This window comes from Dipodomys ordii, unplaced genomic scaffold, assembly GCF_000151885.1.
Source record: "Dipodomys ordii isolate 6190 unplaced genomic scaffold, Dord_2.0 Scaffold122, whole genome shotgun sequence".
In the NCBI taxonomy this organism is placed as follows: domain Eukaryota; kingdom Metazoa; phylum Chordata; class Mammalia; order Rodentia; family Heteromyidae; genus Dipodomys; species Dipodomys ordii.
In genome coordinates this window covers 5,581,840-5,594,453 of record NW_012267338.1, presented here as the reverse complement: position 1 = coordinate 5,594,453, position 12,614 = coordinate 5,581,840, and the positions used below count along the sequence as shown (strand labels likewise).

Here is a 12,614-nt window from a genome sequence, read left to right as displayed (position 1 = left end):
AGTAAAATCTGTAAGTCTCTATTTCCCAAAGACCCGTAACAAGCTAGACTGGAGGCATCATTTAAGTGTCAGTGCACCAACCAACAAACATAAGGTTTCAAAGTCAAGATAGCAGTAAATAACTAATAAGAACCCTGATAAAGCAGGTAATTATTATTTGGAGAACTTGAGGCACTCAGTGGTTAAGAAACATTTCTTATGTGATATAGCTAGCAGGTGGTAATTTTTTGCTTTTTTTTTGGTGGCACTGGGGCTATACAACCTCAGCCACAGCTCAAGCTCACTTTTTATTTTCTAAATAAGGTTCCTCCTTTTTTTTTATTTGCCTGGTAAGATTTGGAACTGTGATCCTCCTGTTTATGCCTCCTACATTGCTGGGGTTATAAACACAAAGCACCCTTCTTAACTCTGTTCAGACAAAGTCTTGGTAACCGTGACTCTTTCAATCTTTACTTTTTGAGGGCAAAATAGTTTAAAAAATTGAGCTATCTCTTAAGATAACACACAGATATTAGCATGGGCTTAATTAGATATTTGTATTGTAGAATAACATTTTATAGCTAAAAGTAACATTTTGAATAATATGACACTATGTTTTGTTGTTCAGGAAGCCAAGTTTGAAAAGCTGGTGGAATAATTCATTTCTTCCAGTTTTGTCAATTGGTACAATATTTGGCTTATGTTCCGTGTAATCCTCTTTGCAACTTGTGACTCAGTGTACTTTCGACCCAATTCAGTATGCTAAGTAGGAGTATAGCTATAAATTCAAGGCTGTGATCAATGTGTCTCAACAATGTGCTACATATTTTCTAGTTGTGTCCCTTATACATTCTAAGACAGACACCGTGTTGTGCAAGTCATCTTTGAGAGGAGATAAATCATTCTCGTTTAATACCCAAGCAACTGTTTCCCAAGGAATGCAGAATTTAAAATGGTCAAGGCAGAAGAAACGTTAGGGCACGCTAGAGTTGAGCCGAAACAATGGATATAAACATGGACTGCTAAGAAACAACTGGAGCAGATACAGCAGACTGTGAGGCTGTCCCAGGTGGATTGCTAATTTAGAGTCCAAGAGACAGAGCTGTAAATACAAAAAGACTCTATAACTTTTGGCCATGGCTACAAATCAGAGAACAATTTTATGTGTCCACTGCGTGGAAGCAGGGGTCATGCTTTGGTCTTTTGCTAAGTTTTGACATATGAACAAACACACAAACATACACACACACAACCACACCACTCCCTGCCCCCCCATATTTTAATAAAGAATGTACTTGACAAATTATTTGTGTGGATGAGCTGTGTATGATGGAATGCGCATGTAAACCTGGGAGGCAGAAAGAAGAACTATGAGCATTGAAACCCTGACGTGGCAAAGTTCTATCTCAAAAACAAAGATATAAACAAAAGGGCTGGTGGTGCATCAATTGTTAGAGTTGGTCTTGGATTCAATTTTCTGTACGATCAAAAAAAGTTAAGAGGGGCTGAGAAGGTGGCTCAGTGGTAGAGTGCTTGCTTTGCATGCATGAGGCCCTGGGTTCGATTCCTCAGCACCACATAAGCAGAAAAAAAAGCCGGAGGTGGTGCTATGGCTCAAATGGTAGAGCACTAGCCTTGAGCTGAAGAGCTGAGGGACAGCGCCCAGGCCCAGAGTTCAGACCCCACGACCAGACCCTCCCCCCCCAAAAAAAGTTAAGAACAGAAAGCACAGATATATGCGATGACTGACATACATAATGTGGATTTACACTTTCTATTGTACCTTGGAAATGTTCTGCTTTCTGAATGTAAAAAAAAAAAAATCAAGAGAAGGCTCCCAGCACCATTATTTTCATGAGCTGAAGATGGAAATCTCAAACCCAGTGTTAGGAACAATACAGTTGGCATATAAGGATGCCCAATGGAATGAGGTTAAATGCTGTCTTCATTTTCAAAGTAGATCATGAAATATACTCAAAGGTGGTTTGTAGGAATCAAGAAAGCATTTTTTTTCTCTCAGAAGAACTTGTATAAGCACAATTCTGATTTGGGACTCAGGTTCTGTTTTAAACTATTTTAAACTCTTCAAAGCTCCATGCTAAAACAAAGGACCCTGATGCCAGTGGCTCATGCCTGTAATCCTAGCTGGTCTGGAGGCTGAGATCTGAGAATCATTTTTCAAAGCCAGCCTGGGCAGGAAAGCCTGTGAGACTTACCTCCAATTTCATGCCCAAAAGCCAGAAGTGGAGTTGTGACTCCGTGGTAGAGTACCAACCTTGAGCAAAAAGGCTCAGGGACCTCCTCACGCCCTGAGTTCAATCCCCAGGATAGATTCCAAAAGAAATGAGGGCTGGGAATGTGGCTTAGTGGTAGAGTGTGTGCATAGTATGCATGAAGCCCTAGGTTCGATTTCTTTGTATCACATAAATAAAAAATAAATACATGAATTAATTTTAAAAAAATAACAAAGGATTTTCTGGCTCAAATGGTTTTCAGGAGCATATTGCATGCATGAATTGCATGGAATCATTGTTCATGTCAATAGAGTCCATGAGGAATGTCAACCAAAATTCATACAGATCATCAGACTGTCCTTTTCTAGTCACAAGAGTGTCTCTTCTTTGTTGGCTAAATTTCAACAATTTATTTCTTAAGGGCTGGAGAATTATGGTGATACAAAGACAGACAGTGAACGCCTTGTCACGTTTTCAAATCTGCACAGAGAAACTCTCAAGTGGATCTGACAGAGCACTTGGCACTCTTTCTTAAGGACTGCCAATCATAATGAACAACAACAGAGATGTTGTTTAAACCTAAATAAAAATTACACGGAGCCCCTTTTGGCGTTAATACCTGTAAGGACAGAACGTCAAAAGGAATTTGTCTTCATAGCCCAGTCAACCTGTCACTGGAATGACTCTCATTTTCCCTGTGTTCATTAGCGTCAGTAAACAACAGAGCTAGCCAATATAATTTCTGTCTTATTCAAATTGAATAGGAAATAGCAGATAGCATCACAAAAGAATGACTTTAGCGACTGTTTTGCACGGCTTGAGTCTTTCGGGATTTCATACACAGGATGTTGGTAAGGTTTCACATCTTCGAGAACGCCACTAGAAAATGGATGTCCTTGTGTTTACTTTCTGTGTGGTTTTAAAGAGATAGGTGTACCCACATCAACAATCTCCTGAGTCCCAGTTCAATAGACAGAGAAGACTCTCTTCGGGTTCATTTTTTTTTTTTTTTTTTTGGTGCAAGGGAAAAAGTTGTGAATCTCGGTAATGGCGTAGTCCATCTGGCAGCAGAAGAGCTTGGTTGTTTTTCAAAAGTTATCCTGGGACTTAAAAGCCAGTGGGATGCCTCTCATGTTAACTCTTGTGTACTACCATCAAGTTAATTTTAGCATTTCTTCCGCTCCGAAAGACCCTCGATCTCCTCATCCCTAGTGTCTGTAGAACTAAATTGATCTTCAAGGCAACTGCCAGAGGAATTGCCCTCCTTTGAACTCTGCAATAACTGTCTCTGCTTCTACCTTTAGTTTGTTGTGGTCCTGATTTATGTGACATTTTCATTAATATTGTATAGAAGATGCTTATAAGGACTGTGGCTTTCTCATTCGTTGCCACATTCAAACAACACAGCCAGGCATGGTAGACAGTAGACCTAAGACACAAACAGTTATCATGATTGTCCTTGGCTTCCCTTTTGGTTCTACTAATGAATGCGTGCTGACAATTATGTATGTGGTTGCTTTAAGTATTTTACATAATGATGAATACACATAATTCATAGAATCAGATAGGATCATTTGAAAATAACTAGAAATGTCCTCTCATCTTTCATTTGTATGTAAACAGCAAATCCATTACCTACAGCCATGTTTATGAGCCAATCACTAAAGTCCTTGGGGGCTAAAATAACATGAGGACTTAGTGCCAATAAACAAAACATAAGAGATCATCAAAAGGCAAACCCTAGTTTTTATGTATATTAATTTCAAGAAGAATCATGTGGAAATGGAGATGAGGGCAGATGAAAAATGGAAAAACAAAAACAAAAACAAAAAAAAACTTGTATAAAATTGGTCCCTCATTCGTGCATTTAACAACCTAATTCGCCAGCTCGAATGTTTCAGCCACACAGATGTACTGAGTTTATCTCTATGATGGACCATATTGCTTTTGCACAGTTGAATTCCCTGAACTGCTTTTCCAGAGTGTTTTTGAAATCACAGACTTTTAAAATATCAGCATTAGTAAACAAGTCACATAGACAACATTTTTTTCCACTTTTAGCTGTCCCTGAACTCTTTTTCAGAAATCTATCTGATAACACATGAAATGTCTCTTTATACCTATTCAGTCTAGAAGAGCAGGTCAATAAAGATTTAATTTTGAAAGAACAGCTGTATTTCCTCTTAAGAGGCAATATTTTTATTGGAAATTATCAGTAACTCCAACTTGGTTGCCTATGCATGGATACTGCCATTGATTGATTCTCTTTTTCACAGGGTTTATGAGCCTTTGCTTAATTTATTTTTAATCAGAGCATAATGATGTTCTCAGTATCTTTTTAATGAATTCACCTTTTCATTGTGCACAAATGAAAGAATAGCAGCTTTGCAAAGATGAATTAGTTAATTATACACAATTCAGCATTATCCATTATTATGAATTTATATAAATGTACAATCAACTTACAGGCTGTGTAACACATTTTAGGGAGCAATTGGGACAGAAAAGTGCTTAACATATTTATGACTGCTGATATCTAATGCATGTTTATAGAAGTAGAAAAGCATGCTAACCATATGGGTGATTCTATTTATCTTTTTAGGAAGAGTATGCCCTGAATATATTGAGATGAGGTGACCTCGAGAGAGAACTCAAAAAGCCAATTCACACTCACGTCAGCATTGTCAAAAATAGTTCTGCAGACAATAGAAGACCTTATTTATAACGTTCTCAATTTAGCTTGTCATACAATACACTCAGGAGAGACACTGTAAGTAAATATATCTTGTGTCATGAATTTGAGGTCACAGGGGAAGAATTTAGGTGAGGTTTTAGATTATAATCTAATATAGTAATACAGTTTACTCCATATTTTATTTAGTTACTCATTTAACATTCAGTCACTCATCCACTGAGTTGGTAAACATGCATTTGCCAACCATCCAATAAGTACAAGAGCACAGGAATTTTGAAGATAGTGTCTTATAACTATTTCATTTTTTTTTTGCCGGTCCTAGGGCTTGAACTCTGGGCCTGGGCGCTGTCCCTGCACTCTTCAGCTCAAGGTGAGTGCTCCACCGCTTGAGCCACAGTGCCACTGCCAATTTTCGAGTGGCTTATTGGAGATAAGAGTCTTATGGACTTTCCTGCCTGGGCTGTCTTTGAACCCAGATCCTCAGATCTCAGCCTCCTAAGTGGCTAGGATTATATGCATGAGCCACTGACACCCGGCTTTTAACTATTTCATTTGTGAGAAATGATTAAAAAAAGGATAACTGCATTATGCTGTTAAGTACTAGGGTTGATATGTCTTGAGAAGAACAAAAGTTAGTTGATGCCCCTATGTATGTCTTGAAAGATGTGAGATAAAAAGAATGGACAGACCCTTGATATAGGAAAGTAGAGATTGAGAATGCAGACTGAGAAGGCTGGTAAGAAAGGCATTCTAGAAATTGGAAAGGTAGCAGCATGAGCAAAGAGCGAATGTTGTCTGAACATGAAGGATGTGAAAAGTAGTATATAGTAACTTTGCGATCAAATGTGAAGCAGAAATGTAGTTCAGCTAGTGGACTATTTTGTAAACTCTGAAGAGCTCCAACCTCTTAAACTGTGGCCTTTGAGAAGTCAGTGAAATATTGGAAGAAGGGCAACCACATGTCCAGATTTCCATGGCAACAATCACTTTGGTTATATTTAAGTACGAGTATCGTTTGTTTCCAAGGGACAAAACTGAAGAAGGGAAGAGATATTATGAGTTCCTGTGCTTCAGGTGGGAAACGAGGTAGACCTAATCTCTCCATGTGAGATTTCAAACTCTAGAAGCATTTGGAGGTAAAATGAATTCTTGTTGAATATGAGTTAGGAGAAAGAAGAAGTGCTTTCAGATTTCTAGTATGTGTCTATGTGGATGGTAATTCATCCCCTGGAAGAAGAAGATGAGAAGCTTGGAGAGAAGATGTTCCAAGTATAAGATGAATCCCACGTATGTCATGGTGCGGTGTGTGTTATTTTTGGTACATTCAACAACGAGGTGATGTATAGGTCAGATGTATAGGTCAGAAGTTCGAGGATGTGTAGTAGAGATTCGTGGGTCATCAGCATGTTTGGTGATGGCTGCAACAAAGCACAGACAAAATGACGGGAATGGAAAGAATTGAGATGAGAATGGGTGAATTACAGCTGCTGATGCCAGTTCTTATTCCTATTCAGTGCTTCTACCTATCAACATCCTGTTTATGCTTCCTAGGGCACTGACTTCGGTGAATGGCTCATTTTCTTCCTTCCTAGTCTTAGCCAGCAACCTCTACAGAGGGTTTCCATAAAAGGTGGATCTAGCTCTCTAGTGCCTTAGTTCAATCACCAGCTTTGAAGTTCTTCACAAATGTTTACCTTCCGGAATCTGAATTCACATACACATCCTTTAAACTTGTCCTCCCCTGTTTCATTTCAATAATTTAGAGTTGTGTGCCTTATGTTGTGAATACAAACTTCACATATATTAGTATTTCCACAGTTGCTTTTTTAATCTCATGAAGACATTTGCTACTTTTTCCTCCAAAGACTCGACTGTTTTCTGTTCTTACTCTTCATTACATTATCATTACCAGTCTTCCTAATTTCTTTTATTATTTTACACACTTCATATGTTATCTTGCCAGTAACCTTAAACCATTTTCCTATTATATCCAACTATTGTCAGCAGAGTCTATTGTTTTTAATTTGGAAAATACCTTTTTTTGAAACACATATAATTTGTTCGATTTAATAACTTCACCATTTTGAGCCACTCCAATTCTCGTAAAATTTTATGAGGCAAGCACATCCTGGATATTCTCTGAAGAAAGGATGCATGCTGATCTGGACCACAAAATTCTGGAGATGGTCTCTATGGAGAAATTAACCACTATGCCAACTATTCCAGGAAGGAAAACCACATGGAAAGGCCCTCAAGGGAAAACTAAAACCTCATGAACCACATATAGCACAAACCACCAGACATGTGAGTGAAGTGAATGAATCTTTGATGATTACCGAATCTGAGTTCTCCAGTGTTAGCATCAGACCTTACAGAACAACGAAAGGCAAACCTTTGGCTGCAATAACCAATTTATTGAGAAATCCAACAAATACCTTTCAAGTCTTAATTGTGCTTGATTCTTTGACATTTTTAACACTGTCTATAAAACTCCGAGTCTTTAATTATTTTTCTTAATATGGTATGTATACTGCCAGGTACTCTTGAGTTTTCTTTGCATCTTTTTAGTGACCTTTGTCAATCAGTCACCATTGCAGTCTTAATCCCTTCCTTAAATTACTTAATCACTTTCTTGGAACTCTGTCTTGGGCCTTTTCTAAGCCAGTGTCATTGACAAGACATATATAGCTGAGAACAATAGCTGAGAACAACAGCTTCAAACAATTTTCACATTGCTATGGTTAGAATTATGTTTTACATTATTCCTAAATATATACTTAGCCCAAATATCCCTTGGCTTCTGGTAGATATATCAATCATTATGCAAGGACTAGAAATGCCTCTGGGATGTTTCAAAGATACCACAAATATCTGCTCTTTCTGTTTCCTTCGTTTTGTCAAGGGGATTAACATCAACAAGCACAAATTTGAACCCAGAAATCTAGGATAAGAAATTTAGGATAAGAGTATATCTCCTTTTTGTCCTTCCAAACTTTGATCTAGTTATTCAAGTTCCATTGGTTCTATTTGATCAGTACTTTATTCTCAACTCTCAACGCCATTACAGTTCATCAACTCTACTCAGTTACTGGGAATGTTGTCTCACATTTTATTTTACTACTTTTTATTTCCAATATATTCTTAACATAAGCACAATATGTGAACAAGTCTGTCTTTACAGAGTTGATCATTTCTCTAACATCAGTTCAAATTCTTAATAACAAACATACCTTTAACCTCATCTTTACTGTTTTCCCTCTGTGGAATCGATCCTAATTTTGCTCTCATTTCTTGGTCTGAAGCTTAGTTCTAATTGGCTGTGGTTCCTTTCCTCCACTCCTTTCATCCCTCAGATTCTTTACATAATGTCTCTGTTTATATAACAGCAAATGCAAAGAGGCTTTTTGCTATATTAAGATATAGCTTTTATATGTAATATATATATATGAGCTTTCTTATATATATTGCCTCTCTCTCTCTCTCTCTCTCTCTCTCTGGTGTTCCTGGAGTTTGAACATAAGGCCTTGTGCTTCCTAGGGAAGTTCTCTAGCATCTGAGCCACACATCCAATCTTTTGGGTTTTTATTATTTTTCAAATAGTTTCTCATATTTTTCAGGACTGACTTGGATCCTGCCCCTCCTATTCTATAGAATAAGGATGATAGACCCCTATCATTAAACTCAGTGTTTTCATTCATTGAGATGGAATCTTAGGAGTTTTTGGCCTAGGTTGGCCTTAAATTGTGATCCTTCCAATTTCAGCTTACTGAGTAGGTAGGATTAAGGTTAAGAACCATTATGCCTAGCCTACCTGTACAATCTCTAAGAGCTTGCATGAATCCCTAAGACAGAGCCTTATGCCCATAATTATAACTCATGGATGGCATGTTTGCTTCTCAGGAGACTTGTGGCCCAAGGATGGCAGTGTCTCGTGCTTTGCATGAAATATTCAATGTCCAGTAAGTCTCAACTTAAATAACTAGTATATATTAAATTATTACTGAATTAATACCATGTAAAAGCTGAAAGATATTCTACTATAGCAATTAATTTATATTAAGAACTTAGAGATTGGACTAAAAGTTCTATAGCTACCGGGGACCTCCATCATTATTTGTCATGTAGAAATAAACCCAAGACTCTAATGCTTACAAAAGTTTAAGGGATAGAAGTGAGAAAAGTTTAAGGGATAGAAGTGGAGACAAAGAGTCAGCTTAGTTAAATGAGAACAAAAAGAAGGAAGTGGAAAGGAGGGTCCCACAGTGAGAGGAGTACACATTAAGGCAAAAGCATCACGTTTCTAACGAAACACTTGATTCTGTGCAATGTATGTACTGAAATTCCAAGACAACCAATCCCCTCATTTCCTTCTCTGTGCAGGACACAGATTCAAACAAGCTGAAAAATACAGATTATTCTATGCTGAAGTCGTGAGAACCAAAGATAATCTGGGAAGTTTAAAGGTATGGCGCACGGAGCAAATATATTCTTCTGAATATAACAGAATCTAAGCGAAATCACTAGTAAATTATGTATTGAAGTGAAAGAGAAAACATAATATTTCTTACCACAGTCTTAAATTAACGAATGTCTTTTCACTACTCATGACTACGTGCGATAGAGGAAATAACACCATTGAACAAAGCACAAATCCCAGCATCCCTGATATAAATAATTTAATAGTACTTTATCTAGTAGTAAGTGGTTTGTATCAAAGTCAAGCTATTTCTCAGAAAGTCAGAGTTTGGGGAAGAAAAAAATCTGATCTTGAGGAATCTTGTGAACCTTACCTCTGACATTCACTTTTGCTTTTGTTGATGAAACTGAACTTACATCAAAAGCTAATGAGCCATTATTGTTGGAATCTTGCTGTGTTTGAGATCCACCAGAGATAGCAAGGCATTGCTCACCCCTGAGCAGCGCTGTGAGGAACCTTTAGAACTCTTATAGATGCCAGAAACAGAATTTTCAGAATTAGCTGACTATACTGCATTTAAAACGTCACATTTCTTTTTATAGTAGAACAAATACATTTGGGAGGGGTTGAAGACTTACCTTGCTGTACAAAGGATCCATACACAAACCACATGGAGTTGTAGAGTGTAGTGGACGTCATTGATCCCATTTGTAATCGTGGTGGATTAAGCCAGTTCAAGAGGTAGACCAGAAGACCCACTAGAAGGACGGTGCCAGCAATGCAGGCCCATAGAGACAGGTCAAACGGTGCAAGGCAGGCAAACATATCCACCGTCTTTTCAGCCCTTCGAAGGAGGACGCCCACCGAGTAGTCCATGTAGCGTGTTGTAAAGTCCACCACATTCTCTCGATCTGGAGTGATGGTTAAGGCAGAAATCCCTATGTCAGCTCTCTGAAAAATGGAAAGAAAAATGAATACATTAATAGTGTAAAAAAAACACAGTTGGCTTTGTGGCACCTCAGCTTGCCTTGAGGGAAAAAATATAGGTGCCTGAGGGAACATCGTAAGCCTTTTTATATACACTGAAAACCCTGCAGACTTCTTACAGAAGAGCTGTGTGAATTTTAACTTTTTTTCTTTTTTTACTGTAAATCTCTCCCCAAGAGTCAAACAAATTACCTTGTTCATATTATCAGTGCCTGGAAATGCCAGTGAAGAATATCTCAGACAAAAATAATATGTGGAAGAATTGTTTCCCCCCCCACCTTACATCTTTTTTTAAAAATCAAAGTCATCATTAACACAGAAGCAAAGAAAAAACTTATGCAAGAAATTGTAAGAAAGTATTTCCAAGATATTCAATATGTTCTGTACTTGTAAATCATGGGGGGAGGGGTGTATTTTAAATTTCTAACATGACATTGCTACCCTTACTTTAAATTTTTCTGCATAAAACTATACTATTGAGCCCTAACCTTAATGGGTTGGTTACAGCTTTCAGGCTAGTAAGTCATGTCATATACTGTATGAACTTCAGGAGTATTCAATGAACCACTGATGATCAATATGGTGGATAAGTCATGGAGTTGTAGTTCTTCTAAACACATGCCTCTTTAGGTTTGAGGAGACAGTACTCACAACTCTGGTGCATGCTATTTTACTTATTTAAGATGCATCAGAGAATTGCAGTAAAACAGAATAAATGACTGCACATTTTAATTCTATGATATATAGAATTTAACTATATCGGATATATATATATATATATATATATATATATATATATATATAGTTAAGTATCTGAAAGATGCATCTGACTTGAAATATGATATGTGGCTGTGAGTAAAGCTGTGGGAAGCCCTGCCACACAAATACAAACTCTAGGAAATGCTGAACATCTTCTAGTTATTTTTACTTCTTTTTTATAGTCTTATGAAATGGTATAGACATTTATTTCATAGCTTTTGGATACCAAGATAAAGAAACAAAGCCAGGAATTTAATATGCACAGTGGAATATCAAACCCAATTAAATCTACTTTTTTTTAGTAGAAATGTTCTTCAGAAATATTTTAGCAAAAGTTGAACAAGTGTGTGTGTGTCCACACATGTACAAGGGTCTTGTCTATTTATTACTATCCAAGGCTAAACATCTGTATATATTTTCACTTAATCCTTAAAATGAGCTATGAATTGTGTGGGTTTTCTTGCCATCTCAATGGTGAAGAAATAAAAATTTGGGGAATTTGGTTTACTTTTTTTTCTATGTTAATAAATACAGAGGTTAAGTTGGGTACTTGTGGCTCACTCTTCTTATTCTACTGAAGCAGAAGGCTGAGATCTGAGAATCACAGTTTGAAGTCAGACAGGACAGAAAAGTCCAAGAGACTTCATGTCCAACCAACTAGCAAATGGTGGCCCAGAGGTGTGGCTCAAATGGTAGAGTAACAGCTGTGAACAAGTAAGTGACGAGTTCAAGACATTGTACTGGCACAAATAAAACACACTAACACACTAATAACAACAACAATGCAATGCAGAGGACAGTACTGAAACAGCTTTTTTTTTTTGCTTCAAAGTTTGTAATTTTACCCGGGCACTGGTGGCTCACACCTGTAAGCCTAGCTGCTCAGGAGGCTGAGATCTGAGGACCACCATTTGAAGCCAGTCCAGGCAGAAAAGTCCACGAGACTCTTAAATTGCCAATTAACCACTCCCAAACCAGAAGTGGAGCTGTTACAGAGCATTAACCTTGAGCAAAAAGAGCTCAGGGACAAAGCCCAGGCTGAGTTCAAGCCCCATGACAACAACAACAAAAAAAAAAAAAAGGAAAAGAAAAGGAAAGGAAAAAAAAGAAAAGAAAAGTTAGTACTTTTGTGAGCTTGACCTCCTGATTGGTCATTTTTCCAAAATACCACTCACTTTCTGAAAGAATCATTAGAGGAAGTTAGGGTAACTGGTAATGTCTTTTCTTAAAAGACAAAAACAAAATTAGAACAAAAAATTGTAGTTTAAGCCGGGTGCCAGTGGTTCATGCCTGTAATCTTAGCTACTTAGGAGGCTGAGATTTGAGGATCTGGGTTCAAAGCCAACCTGGGCAGGAAAGTCATGAGACTCTTATCTCCAATAAATCACCAGAAAACCGAAGTGGCACTGTGGCTCAAGTGGTAGAGCGCTAGCCTTGAGCTGAAGAGTTGAGGGACAGCACCCAGGCCCAGAGTTCAAGTCCCAGAAAAGTTCATATTATCATATGAACTGTAAGATTAGAATTATTAAATGAAGTGTATTAA

At 37.6% G+C, this 12,614-nt stretch overlaps 1 protein-coding gene across 2 annotated transcripts in view; it reads right to left on the bottom strand.

Moving 5' to 3' along the window:
• Positions 1 to 12,614, bottom strand: part of Grid2 (glutamate receptor, ionotropic, delta 2) — a 1,023,751-nt gene that overhangs the window by 217,549 nt on the left and 793,588 nt on the right. For both annotated transcript variants that reach the window (XM_013029731.1, XM_013029732.1), the window contains one exon: positions 9,964 to 10,276. In XM_013029731.1, coding sequence (XP_012885185.1) covers positions 9,964 to 10,276 — 313 coding nt within the window. The remainder of the gene's footprint in view (positions 1 to 9,963; positions 10,277 to 12,614) is intronic.